At 41.4% G+C, this 14,234-nt stretch overlaps 1 protein-coding gene and 1 non-coding gene across 5 annotated transcripts in view; both read left to right on the top strand.

The window, feature by feature from the left end:
- The window catches only part of DOCK5 (dedicator of cytokinesis 5), a 211,708-nt gene that overhangs the window by 163,832 nt on the left and 33,642 nt on the right, over positions 1-14,234 (top strand). For 3 of the 4 annotated variants that reach the window (XM_077868808.1, XM_077868807.1, XM_077868809.1), the window contains exons 32-38: positions 2,554-2,612; positions 2,925-3,079; positions 3,873-3,958; positions 5,985-6,144; positions 6,924-6,964; positions 7,627-7,717; positions 10,696-10,815. In XM_077868808.1, the coding sequence (XP_077724934.1) occupies positions 2,554-2,612; positions 2,925-3,079; positions 3,873-3,958; positions 5,985-6,144; positions 6,924-6,964; positions 7,627-7,717; positions 10,696-10,815 (712 nt within the window). Of the gene's footprint in view, positions 1-2,522; positions 2,613-2,924; positions 3,080-3,872; positions 3,959-5,984; positions 6,145-6,923; positions 6,965-7,626; positions 7,718-10,695; positions 10,816-14,234 lie in introns of those variants that run through there. The other variant, XM_077868810.1, reaches the window with a different exon arrangement.
- Positions 750-868, top strand: LOC144296626 (5S ribosomal RNA). Its single transcript, XR_013363653.1, has one exon. It is a non-coding gene; the product is annotated as a 5S ribosomal RNA (ribosomal RNA).

The raw sequence follows: 14,234 nt of genomic DNA, 5'->3' as shown, positions 1-14,234 counted from the left end.
CCCATCTGCTGGCAGCTTACCCAAATTGCAGGCGCAACGCCTCTCCCACTCATACTTCACAAAGCAGAGTTCTTTGGCCCCACTCTGTACCTCTCAAGTCACTTCAGCAGAGGAGCCAAGACTAACACATCCCCTAAAAATGCCCTCCAGATTCCTGGCTCGGAATTCAACATGGACATATGTCCAGGAGCGATGAGAGATTTAGGGAAGCTTTTCATTGCTTTCCTTTCCGGTCTGTTTCAGAGTTCATGGAGAGCCTGGAAACTCAAAAGGCTGTGTAGTTAAATAGAACATGAGAAATTTATCATTTAAAGGCTATGAAACTTGAGCTCTGTTCCCTTGCCAAGATGTCTGAGATTCTAGGCAAACTCTATGGTATCTGTCTACCCCTGGTTTCTCCCTAAAACACAGATTGGTGGCTAAGAGATTGAGATTTAAATCTCAAAGATAAAAGTAAAACTGGTTTTCCAGATTTCCCTACGGGGTGGGTATGGAGAGAAAATAGATTTTTAAGATGGATATCTTAATCTTAGACTATCGTAAATGACATAACTTCTTTCAAAGATGGATTTGATTTTGGTTAAACACTCAAGAGTGAAGTTAGTTGACACCACGTCTGGTAAATAAAGTGGTTAGTTAGGATTAATGATTCTGGTTTTTTGTTTGTTTGTTTGTTTGTTTTGTTTTTTTGATTCTGGTTTTGATCAGAGAAAAATGTGACTAAGTACAGGTTGTATAAAATATATATGGTCTATGGCCATACCACCCTGAACACACCTGATCTCGTCTGATCTTGGAAGCTAAGCAGGGTTGGGCCTGGTTAGTACTTGTATGGGAGACCACCGGGGAATACTAGGTGCTGTAGGCTTTTCTTTGGGGCACCTGGGTGGCTCAATGGTTGAACATCTGCCTTCGGCTCAAGTCCTAATCCCAGGCTTCCCAACGGGGAGCCTGCTTCTCCCTCTGCCTTTATCTCTGCCTCTTTGTATGTGTCTCTCATGAATAAATAAATAAAATCTTAAAATAAATAAAATAAAATACATATGCATGTGAGCAAAGATGCACGTTGGGAAAAACATTTTTACTAATGTTACAGAAATATGAATAAAATTTTTTCAGGAGTTCTCTTATTTTTATAAGTAGCATCAACAGTGGTCTTAATAAACAATAGTAGTTATCATATATGCTTATTATGTGCCAGACATGAACTATATATGCTTACCTAATATAAATAATAAAATTAGGTTTTTTTGTTGGAATGTAATAGTAAGAAAAGTTTGTTTTGTTTTTGTTTTGTTTTTGTACAAGAAGCCTTTACATAAGAATTTTATCCTGGGGGGATCCCTGGATAGCTCAGCAGTGTAGCTCCTGCCTTTGGCCCAGGGCATGATCTTGGAGTCCCGGGATCGAGTCCTATGTCGGGCTCCCTGCATGGAGTCTGCTTCTCACTCTGCCTGTGTCTCTGCTTCTTCCTCTACCTGTGTCTCTGCCTCTCTTCCTCTGTGTCTCATGAATAAATAAATAAAATCTTTCTTTTAAAAAAAAGAATTTTATACTGGTTTCTAAATTTACAAAGGAGGAATTTGAAAAAAAAAAACGTTTAGTGCAATGAGTAGAATATGTAGAAACATGATTGTAGGATGGGCCATAGGTCCTTACTAGAGATCCCTGGGAACATTGGCCATATCGACTTTGACCCGCTCTATTTCTAGTTTTCTTGGCCCCAGCTTCTGTGGTTGTGGTTGGGGTAGCCTCAGGCCTATGTATTCTTTAAGAGAGATCCAGGTGATTTTGATTCTTCTCTAGTCATTAACCACTGTCTAAATCAACGTTTCTCTCTCTCTCTCTCTCTTTTTTTCATCATCGACTCCTATAAGGAAACCTTTCAGAATTGTTTTTCTAATCACACCACCCCTGAAATATTAATACCATATATATACATGTTTATAAACATATCTGTTTATGTACTCTGTGTATATTTGTACTTCCTACACAAGAACAGTAAGCCTTCTGTGCCCCAAGGACCCTACAAGGCTGTGTAGTTAAATAGAACAAGAGAAATTTCTCAACTGAGAAGGTATATCTAGAGCTTCTCAGTGTGAGTACTCTGAAGAACATAGTGGTATGGATGTGGGTTTCTCAGATAAAAATGTATAAAAATCATGTTGGTTAGACATCAGTCACATAGCCATGTACATCATGCCTCATTCATCTTCCTTTTCATTACTGCTTGTTATGCTTTGTTTCTTTGCTTAGCAGTGGCCAGAATACTCCTCACCCTTCTCTCTTCGCTGTTTGACAATTTCATTTCTCAGTTATTTTTCAGCATTTGCATTTGGCCCCCTCCTGCTAGTAAAGTCCCCTCTCCATGTGGCCCATTTCTTTTTTGGGGCTTCTTTTGGTATTAACTGTGTCTCTTAGAGTGACCTAGCCTCAGGCCTGTCTTAAATGTGACCTAGAGGAGCAACAGGCTATTTTTCCTTGCCTCATCATTTTAACATATGTGCTCATTTCCACTGCAGATCTTTCTCTTGTTTATGATCTTCTTCCTAGATATGGGGACATGAGAAAGGAAATCGGTTTCAGAATCCGTGACATGTGGTATAACCTGGGTGAGTGTATGACCTTGAACCTGCCCCTGCACAACTTCTGTGTCATAAGCATCCTACCATGGGTTCTCTTGGATTTTAATTCCCAGTAACCCCAAGATTGATTTGTCTGTCTAGAAGTGAAAGTTGACTTGTAGATCTTAGATTATGACATCCACATGTTGTCAGAATATGATACTTAGTCACTCACTTCTGAGTGACTTGATTTGATTTACCCACATGACCTTTTCCTGTTCTGGCCCTGTGGAGGAACATGGTGACACTTGACTTGCAGTTGAAATCACTTTTTAATATCCTCACTTACTTTCATTTCAGGTCCCCACAAAATCAAATTTATCCCCTCCATGGTGGGTCCCATTCTAGAGGTCACACTGACCCCTGAAGTCGAGCTCCGGAAAGCCACTATCCCCATTTTCTTTGACATGATGCAGTGTGAGTTCAACTTTAGCGGAAACGGCAATTTCCATATGGTAAGAAGTGGTAGAGCTGGAATCTTCTGAAGGCACAGATAGTCAGCTCTGACTTGCTTCCTTTTAATATAGAGAAGCAGTAGCCCAAGTAATACTAATCCAAGTTGGTCTAAAAACTATTTACTTTCATTTTGTGAAGCAATTAAGAGACAGAATTGAATAACCTATCCCATGGCTGAGAAACGATGTTTTTCTACATGCGTTTCCTAAAACAGCTCTGCATCTCTGGGTAATTAAAATTTGACATCACCCATTTTAAACCTGTCTGTTGCAGTATAGCTGTGAATATACAGTATAATGCCACAGATTAGGGGAATGATGCTGTGGTCATCTCTTGTTTTGAAGTTTCCCTCAGTTTATATGATCTGTCTCTTTATGCCTCAGTTTCTTTATCTATCTAGCATATTGGTATTGAAAGGAAGATTTTGTAGCTGTGAAGCTCTGCAAAAGTAAATTCCACTGCCAGGGCTTAGACAAGAAAGAAAAATAAAATAGATAATTAGAATCATTAAGGTTTGTCAAAACAGAAAATTAATATCTGGGTTTTTTTTTTTTCCTGCAAATGTAAAGCAAAGGACACAGTAATGTGAGACTTGTTTAGAGAGTTTCTGTCGGACCCTAGTACATGATTAACAGATGACAGGAAGCATGATCTTCCCCTATACCATGTTGGAAAGCATTCACAGTTCAATAAAGGAGTTGTGTCGAGTCTAGAAAGGTTGGCTGGGTGTCTTGCGTGTCCTCTTCTACGGACACCAGGCATTCTCCTGTGAAATTCTGCTTCTGCTTTCAGTTTGAGAATGAGTTGATCACAAAGCTGGACCAAGAGGTAGAAGGGGGCAGAGGAGATGAACAATACAAGATCCTTCTGGAAAAACTGTGAGTATTTCAGAAACAAAGCTTCAAGTTGACGCATCATTTAATGATGGAGGGAAGCAGGCTTCTGCTGTGCTTACAAACCAGTTGAGTAGTCCCAGAAGCACAGGGGTCACCACCACAAATGGTCCTCGGTGGGATTAATGGAGTTTACACCGTCCACTGCTGACGTTTGTTTGTCTGATGTGAATCAAATGTCCATGTTTTCCTGGCCAGCCTGGCCCCTCGAGAACAGAGCAGATGGAAGAGGGGGGGGGGGAGGTACAAAGCGATGGCATTCTGCCCATGTTTGAATCGCTGAACTTCGCCAAAGGTGCCAGCGCCTCTAATTATGGCTTCAAAGCACCAATTTAAAGGAGGAAGGAAAAAACATTTCAAAGTCCACTTTACGTTTAAAAATACCATATGCCCCATCGAGGGCCTCTGAGAACACCTGTTAGATCTCCAGCCAGGTTGGTCTTTGCACTGCCCTACCCACCTCGCCCACATCTAACGTTCTTCTTCCCTCCTTTGCTCACAGTATCACCGCCACTCCCTACCCACCCACACATACCACACACACCCCTCCTGGCCTCTGAATTCTCCTTTGCGCATGTGGGGTTACGATATAAAAAGGCGGTTAAAAGCACTTGGATGTTGGCATTAGACAATCTTCAAATCTCGTTTAGCAGAGTGTCTGTTACCAAGTCCATGCTAATGGAGTGTCGCTGCTCAGGGTTTGTGCTGGTCACTGCTGCCATCCTCAAGAAAGGACCTTCGTCCTCCGTGGTGCTCACTACCTAGACTACTCATTTCTCGTGTCCTCTGAGCCTTTGTGATACTGACCAGCTGTGGCACCTGTTGATTGGGTTTATGCCTCTGTCATTTTGTTGCCCACCTCTTTCCAGGGAGTGGCATGTGCTAGAGTATGCTTGGGGACAGGGAACTCCCAACTCGGTTTTCTTTTTTGTTTTTTTAAGATTTTAGGAGCCAGCACACTGGATGCTGAGAAATGGAACGGAGTTGATGACTCAGCTATATTTTGAAGAACCAGAAGTCTTTCTGATTTTTCTTTTAGTGGATGACAAGACCTGTTCATTGATCTTTTCATCATGTTTCCATTAGGTCTATGTGTTTGTGTTTCAAACCTTCCCACATTATGATTTTTATATTCAGATCTTGTACAGGAGTCAAATGGGAAAATTATATACATTTATATATATATATATATATATATATATATACAAAAAAATTTACAAATGATGAACTACCCCTATTTTATTCCCAAGATGAGTTTTCTCTGTAATTTTTTTTCCTTCATTCTTCCTGAATCACTAACTCAGAAAAATATGACTATATGAATCTCCAGTGTTCAAGAGTAATCCTAAAGTCTGTGCTAATTCCTTGGACCCATTTCTTTCTCTTTTTTTCTCTTGTTCTCCAAGTTTCCTTCTAGTTGTCAAATCTAAGAAGCCCCTGTAGAATTGTTTTGCTCTATTTGGGTCCAACAAGAGAAGATTTAGCTCAAAAGTTTATCCTCAGCTTATTTATTTATAGTTTTGCATTTTTGTTGTTGTTAAATAGCAGTTTTGTCTGAAGAGGCACGTGTGTGCATGTGCACTAGATTGCTAGGGTCCTCTAGGTTGGGCATTGATTCAAGGCTTTCCAGAATGCCCACAGGATGCCCTGAAGTGCTAGGCTTTAGGGAGAATAAAGACATAAAAAGATGGATCAGATAGCATACACAAATCTTTTGGGCAAAGACAAAAGCAGAAAATAAGTACAGATAGAGCTTCAAAGATGGGCATTGCGGGCTGGGATTCTAAGTGACAATGGGACTTGAGCCAAAGCCCTGAAGACAAAGCAGAACTTGAGTCACTAGGAGGTACAGCAGAAGCCAAGCCGTGGGATAGGACGATGTTACAGGAAGGGTGTGTATTTCCTAGTCTGGCGCCACCTGCTGCTAGGCCCTTAGACGGTACTCATTAGCTGTACTGGAATGCCAGACAGTATGGAACATGGCTATTTATCTACGCTTCCACCCTTCCAGGCTCCTAGAACATTGCCGGAAACATAAATACCTCTCCAGCTCTGGAGAAGTGTTTGCATTCCTGGTCAGCAGCCTGTTAGAGCACCTCCTGGACTACAGAACCATTATCATGCATGATGAAAGCAAGGAGAACCGCATGAGCTGTACTGTGAATGTGCTGGTAGGTGCCAAGCCCCCAGGTTGGTGAGAGGGCACTGCTGGGTCACCCCTGCAAGCATAACTCAGTTCTGAGTAGTCTGAGTAGACCTCACAGACTCAAAGGTATCCTGGGGCCACCTCAGTGGAGTCTGTGTCCTGCTGAGTCCAATTGGGACTGCTGACTCAGCTTTGCATTCGGATATCAGTTCCCACAGACATAGGGATGAAGAGTGAAACAAAAGGTCTTGGCTCAACTCTTACTCAAAAGCCACCCTTCATGTTTTTCTCTTCTTGTTTATATGTGGTTGCTTTGTTGTTGGAGATATTGGGCATAGACAAATATGCTTCAGAAACACTATACCGTGAGGAGAGAGTCTATGGAATACTCATGGTATAGAACTCTGTGGTCTTGCCTTTCCCTATATATGCAACTGGGACCACAGACCTCAGAAGTTTAGGCTGCCATGCATTCCTCTGCTTAATATAAATGAAGAGCCTGATTCCACTGACTCCTTGAAGAAGAAAAGAGACCATGAGTTGACTCAAGTATCAGTTGGCTCTCTGTTCACATAGAGGGTTTCCCTCACATTTTTTAAATGCATGGTCCTAAAAAAATTCTTCAACTTACCTTTATAAATGGTCCCTCCCTTTCTTTGTGGGGGTATTTGTTAAAGGGAGACAATAACCTTTGGGAAAATGACACTATTGAAGAACGGAAATAGTGATTTGGCCATTCCCATAGCTAGCTTCTCAATAACCTTTGACTTACATTGGTATTTTTGCTCCCCCTTTTTTTGGTAGAATTTTTATAAGGAAAAGAAGAGAGAAGACATATACATAAGGTAAGCTGGAGGAGACTTCTGCTTTTGCCATTTATGTCATGGCTTTTTTATTTATTTCTTCAGTAAGCAAATACTCAGTCCCCACACCATGCTTGCTCCTTTGAGAGACACCAAAAGTATATGAGATGCCCCCTTCCCCCTGAAAAGGTCAACTCTTTGGACAGATACATGAGTACAGTCTGAGGGGGTGCAGAGGGAGGATGGTGTTGGGGTTCTGGGGAAGGATAGAAGACCTGCCAGAGCAGTCAGGAAAGGCTGCATAGGGCAGAGGCATAGATAGACATGGACCTGTCAAGGACTGTCAGCGTGGGGTGCCGGAAGCCCTGAGCATGAAACAAACTTGGACTTGAACTATATGCATTTTCTTGAGGAGAGGTTCCATAGCTCTTATGAGCTTCCCAAAGGGGTCCATGACATTTTTTTTTTTAAATTAAGCACCGCTGGGTTAAAGGGTGAGTACAAAGTAGAGGAGATGGAGTGGGAAAGACACACAGGCAAGAAACAGCACAGAGGGATAGAGGAGAGGGAAAGAGGGAAGCGTTGGATCCCTTCAGCTATGAGAAAGGAGTAAGAGAGAAAAGATGGGGAAGTGGGCTGTGGCCTGGTTGTGGAGTGAGCTGAACCTGAATGGCAGAGTGCCTCCTTCCTCCTTTTCTGACCAGGTACTTGTACAAGCTGCGGGATTTGCACCGAGACTCTGAAAACTACACAGAGGCCGCCTACACCCTCCTCCTACATGCAGAGCTTCTGCAGGTAAGTGGGTCAAGGATGCTTTGTTTCCAATGGGTGGAAGTCAACTGTCCAGCCCTTTGGGACCAGATCCTACACACTTCATGATTTTTTATGGAAAAGCCTTATTCAAGGGAGATTCTTTTATCCAAGAGCAGTCGTATGCTTTCTAAACAAGTGCAGTTAATTTTCTGACTGACGTTGGGAAAGTGTCGATTATAGTTTATTTAAAAATCCTTTGGAAGCAGAGCACAGCTTACAGGTCTGTCTAGTCATTGACAGTCTAATGGAAGAAATAAAATACATGTTGGTTAATATATGTAAAAAAAATTCTAGAACTGCCAAGAAATGAGTTGTAAATGAATGTAGCAGTATTTCCCTACTTAGACTCTCTTACTGAGTAAAAGTAGTGTGCCATGGATATAAATGCATCTATATGTCATGGATCCCAAGTAATTATTTTGGGCTCTGACCAGTCCTCTGACTTTGCATTCATGTATTACCTGTTCTTCCCACATCACAGTCTTTGGATGACTAATAGACGACTCACACTTCACATGGCAGTAACAGAAGCTGTTATTCCCCACTGTGCTCTTGGATCCATTCCTACCTCTTCTTTCTTCCCATTTTACTAAAGGCCACCTCCGTCTACCCAGGCGCTCAGGCAAATAAATGCCTGTTGTCATCTTTGATTCATCCTCCCTTGTCAAGCCTGAGCTAGAACTGTGGACCTGTAGCATCTGTGAACACCTCTATCAAGGCACATACTTACCTTTTATTTATTTATTTTTTCTGAGGTAGGAACAATTAAGATCTAGTTTCCTAGAAAATTTGAAGTTTGTAATCCAGGATTGTTGTCTGTAATCACTATGCATTAGATCTCCCAGGTTTCTGTCTCAATAATCTCTCCCCAGTGCCTCTGCCTCCCGAGCTCCTGGGAACCACCCCCATGCCCACTGTTTTCATGTGTTTGGGTTTTTTTAGAGTCTACATATAAAAGCTGTCCTATAGAATTTGTCTTTCTCTGTTTGAATTGTTTCACTTGTAATACCCTCAAGGCCATCCACGTGGCCCAGAATGACAGAATTTCCTTCTTTCTCGTGGCTGGATGACATCCCATTGCATCTATATTCCACATCTTCTTTTTCCACTGTTGGACATTTCGGTTGTTTCCATCTCTTGGCTACTGTGAATAATGCTGCAGTGAACACGGCAGTGCAGAGATCTTTGAGAGATCTTGATTTTACTTCTTTTTCTATCCACTTTTCTTTATCTTCACTGCTGTTGTCCTGTGGTCCATTGTCTCTGAGCATGACAGTAGCCCCCTATTATATCTCCCTGTCTCCATTCTTGCCAGTAGCAATTAATTTTCTTGTAGCATTCTTAATTTTTATGTTAAAAATAACACATGTGCATTGTTCTTAGCTTTGTCATTAAAAACAGGAGTCCTGTGCCTCACCATCCCCCAGGGCAGTCATTCACAATTCATATTTAAGTTCAGAGCACTGAAAAGCTTATCCTGTATGGGATGGAGGGAGGACATGTTGACTGTGGCATGATCACAAAGAGTGTCTGTGACTGTAGGTCTTTTCATTTGTTGTGCTCAGAAAGTTAACTCTCTACCCTGGCAACAAGTATGAGGTGTGGATGCAATCTTTCTTCCCAGCTAGCTACTGAATTTAGGGATGCGGTGTATTAAGTATAGCCCATATTTTCCTCATTGGGATGATATTCCATCATTGTCATGTAGTAAATTGCTATATAAGGCAAGTCTCTTACTACATTTTGTAAGGTTCTGCATGGTCTGGATGAATGCTCTGTTCACGCACCAGTGCCACACTGTTTTATTTTATTTTTTAAGATTTTATTTATATCTTCATGAGTGACAGAGAGAGAGAGAGAAAGAGAGAGAGAGACAGGCAGAGGGAGAAGCAGGCTCCACACAGGGAGCCTGATGTGGGACTCGACCCCGGGTCTCCAGGATCAGGCCAGGGCCGAAGGCAGCGCTAAACCGCTGAGCCACCCGGGCTGCCCTCCACACTGTTTTATAGTGTGTTTCATTACCTGGCACTTACTCTTCATTGCTATTCTTTTTCCAGTTTGCACCCTATTCCTTTTCGTTTTTTTTTCCACGTAGATTTTGGAATCTTGACATTTAAACATTGATAGAGGAAGAATTTCCATGTTTTTGGAGTAGCATTTTCTTACCCAAGAACATGATAGGACTTTCCATTTGTTTTTTGTGCCCTTCAATGGTGTGTTAAACTTTTTAGTAGAGAAGTCTTGCATATTCCTTGTTAAGTTGATTCCTAGATATCTTTCCCTTTTAATTATGGGAAAATACACATAAAATTTACTGTTTTAGCTATTTTTAAGTGTACCTTTCAGTGGCCTTATGTACATTTCATGTTGTTTGCTTGGTTACCTTCTCATTTGGGGTTTATTCTTGTTGGGGTCTTCTATCTTCAGCATGGTTATCTTTTCATGGGAAATCCATCTGTAAATTTCTAAATTTGTTAATTTTTATACCACTACTTATTTCTCTCATTATCTCTGATAGTTTTTTAGTTGGCACGCTTCATGAAGGAATGGATTGTGAAGAATACAGTCTGTGTTTGCACACGCTTGTAGTTTTACCCCTTCCTTCCCATTTTTATACTTCTTTTTTTTTTTCCTTTCATCCCGTTGCCTGAGTGATACCTTCGGTGAACAGCAGTTATGCTGATTGGCAACCTCACCTCATTCCTGATTTTTCACAGGGATGCCTCCAGTGGTTGCCCGTTTGGCATGACACTTGTTTTGGAGCTGACATGTGTCTTGTGGTAGGGGGGCAACTTTTTTGTTTAACAAATAATCTAAATAATGTGGCCGAATCAAAAACATATACAAATATGTCTGTGAACTTTTATTGGCCGAACAGTTGCTACATTGACTGCCTTTGGTTAATTCATTTAATTAATCAGTGCATTACATTAATTTCTTTTGTTCCCTTTGTTTTTCAGTGGTCTGATAAACCCTGCGTACCCCATTTGCTTCAGAGGGACAGTTACTATGTCTATACCCAGCAAGAGCTTAAAGAGAAGCTGTATCAAGAAATCATATCATACTTTGACAAAGGCAAAGTGAGTGTTCATTTGTTTGTTTTCATGTTGGGGGAAGTAAGACATTGACTGCAATATCGCAGTTTTGTTTTGTTTTGTTTTGTTTTGTTTTAAAGATTTTATTTATTTGACAGAGAGCGCATGTTCATGCACAAGCAGGGGACTGGACAGAGGGCTAGGGAGAAGCGGGCTCCCCACTGAGCAGAGAGCCCAACATGGGGCTCTGTCCCAGGACCCTGAGATCATGACCCAAACCGAAGACAGATGCATAATGGACAGAGCCACGCAGGTGCCCCTCACAGTGCAGTTCTGATGCTAACTACCCACAGCATAGATCCCTCAGGTTAAGCAAATAGTCCCTAGTAAGACAGCCCCCACTTCAGACACCAGCCACAGTTCAGGGGTCTCTGGGCCACCCACATGTATCGCCAGTTAATGATAAATTGGGGGAGGGTGTCCTCTGAACCCTTCAAATTTGATAATATGCTGGGACGACTAACAAAACTTGGAAAGATGTCATGCTTACAATCACAGTTTTATCTTCAAGGACACAAATCAGAACCAACCTATTGCAGAAATACACAGGGGAGGGTCTAGGAGCATTCCAGATGCAGAGCTTCTGTGCCCTCTCCCTGTGGATTCAGGGCACGTCACCCTCCCAGCAAATTGATGTGTCCACCATTAAGAATCTCACCTGAGCCTCTGTGCATTTTTTTGGGGGGGTTCCATTTGAAGGTTTCATTGGTTGAATCTTTGGCTGCATGAGTGAAGAACTCAGTCTCCAGAAGCCTTTTACTCCCTGAAGATCCAGCTGATACATGCTGCTCAAGGCCCCAATCTTCTAATCCCACGGACTACAGACTACAGTTCTGGCAAGGCCAGCCCCCATTCTGAGACTATCTAGGGACCCACTGTGAGTCATCTTTTTAGTATCAGCTCAGGTGTGGTCTGAGGGGCCCATCAGAAACAACAAAGACACTCCCTTCACTGGAAAAATTCCTGGGGTTTAGAAGCTCCCTCCCAGAAACTTGGGACAAAGATCAAATTCTTGATTTTAGAACAATGACTCATGACTTTTTATTATTCCCATGTGTTTCTTTGAATTCTGTTATTTTTATTTATTTTGTCTATTTTTTAAAATTTTATTTATTTATGAGAGACAGAGAGAGAGAGAGAGAGAGGCAGAGACACAGGCAGAGGGAGAAGCAGGCTCCATGCAGGGAGCCCGACATGAGACTGGATCCCGGGTTCCAGGATCAGAGCCTAGGCTGAAGGCAGTGCTAAACTGCTAAGCTACCGGGGCTGCCTGAATTCTGTTATTTTTAATGGGAGAGCAGATGGATAGATAAATTAAGGTAAAGAAGTCAGTAAAAATCAGTTATGTTGAGGACACTTAGCCCAGTGGAGCCCAGGGCCCCTCTTTCCATAACCGTAATTTACCTTTCTAATATTGCTGAATGCCAGGAGCTAGGACCATCATTTTCAGTGTATTCTCTAGAGATTGTTGGCCCGCACCTGGTACACATCCCACCCCCAGGCCACCACTTGCCTAGCACCATAGGTAACAAGCAACATAATTGCCCAGGGGCTCTCATAAAGATAAACATGTGAACTAAGCAGGAAGGTATTGAGTCTCTGATCAACTGGACAAAGCATATCTAGCTGAAAGGCTTTTAAAATGGGGAAAAAATACAGAAGGGGGAGGGGGAGGAAGAAAAATCCCGCATGCTATCAAAACAAAACAGATCCTAGATTTGACTGTATCAGAGGCCTGGAAAGTTCTTACAGACTGCTGCCTCCACCCACTATTCCTGATTTAGTAGTAGAACCTATTGGTTAAATAAATAAATAAGCCAAGGCAACCTTTGGAATGTGAAAGGATATTTGCAAATGACGCATCTGATAAAAGGTTAGTATCTAAAATCTATAAAGAACTTACCAAGCTCAACACACAGAAAACAAATAATCCAGTTAAGAAATGGGCAGAAGACATGAATAGACATTTTTCCAAAGAAGACTTCCAGATGGCCAACAGACACATGAAAAGATGCTCAGCATCACTCATCAGCAGGGAAATACAAATCAAAACTACAATGAGGTATCACTTCACATCTGTCAGAATGGCTAAAATTCACAACACAGGAAACGACAGATGTTGGTGAGGATGTGGAGAAAGGGGAACCCTCTTGCATGTTGGTGGGAATGCAAACTGCTGCAGCCACTCTGGAAAAACAGTATAAAGGTTCCTCAAAAAGTTAAAAATAGAACTACCCTATGACACAGCAATTGCACTACTAGGTATTTATCCAAAAGATAGAAATGTAGTGATTCAAAAGGGTACACGCTCCCCTAGTGTTTATAGCAGAATTATCAACAATAGCCAAGTTGTGGAAAAAGTGCAGATGTCTCCCAACTGATGAATGGATAAAGAAGATGTGGTATGTATCTGCAATGGATAAATGAAACCTTACCATTTGCAATGACAGGATGGAGCTAGAGTGTATTATGCTCAGCACAATAAGTCAGAGAAAGACAAATAACCATCATGATTTCACTTATATGCGGAATTTAAGAAACAAAATAGGTGAACATAGGAGAAAAAAAAGAAAGAGGCAAACCATAAAACAGACTCTTAACTATCGAGAACAGAGGGTTGCTAGAGGGGAGGTGGGGGGATGGGGTAACTGGGTGATGGGCATTAAGGAGGGCACGTGATATGATGAGCACTGGGTGTTATTATTTTTTTTTTTTTATTTACTTATGATAGTCACAGAGAGAGAGAGAGGCAGAGACACAGGCAGAGGGAGAAGCAGGCTCCATGCACCGGGAGCCCGACGTGGGATTCGATCCTGGGTCTCCAGGATCGCGCCCTGGGCCAAAGGCAGGCGCTAAACCGCTGCGCCACCCAGGGATCCCAGCACTGGGTGTTATATGTAAATAATGAATCACTACATTCTACTTCTAAAAATAAATGTTAACTAACGAATTTAAATAAAAACTTGAAACAAAAATTAATTTTTAAAAAAAGGCAGATAATCATCATGATAAAATAGTTACCATCTATTTAGTGCTAGTTACTGTTTGGGGTAATTTCCAGACTTTTTTTCCCCAGTTTAATTCACCCTAAAGCCCTATTAGGTAGATATATCTTTTTCACAAATGAAAAACTTGAGGCCCAGAGAGCAAGTATATTTGCTCAAACTCTTTGGTCTCTGCACCCCTTTTCCCTCTTAAAAATTATCAAGGATCCCAAAGAGCTTGTTTTCACATGGATTACATCTATTGATACTAAGAGTATACTTAGAAATTAGACAGAAAATCATAAGTATTTACTTATTTGTTAACAACAAACTTTTCACTATTAATATAATCGTATTTATTAAAAAATTACTATATTTTCCAAAAAAATTAGTGATATGAGTGACCTTGTTTGACATGTT

The sequence above is a fragment of the Canis aureus genome, chromosome 24 (assembly GCF_053574225.1).
Source record: "Canis aureus isolate CA01 chromosome 24, VMU_Caureus_v.1.0, whole genome shotgun sequence".
NCBI lineage: Eukaryota > Metazoa > Chordata > Mammalia > Carnivora > Canidae > Canis > Canis aureus.
Note: the sequence above shows the minus strand (reverse complement) of the source record. Positions and strands in the feature narration are given on the sequence as shown.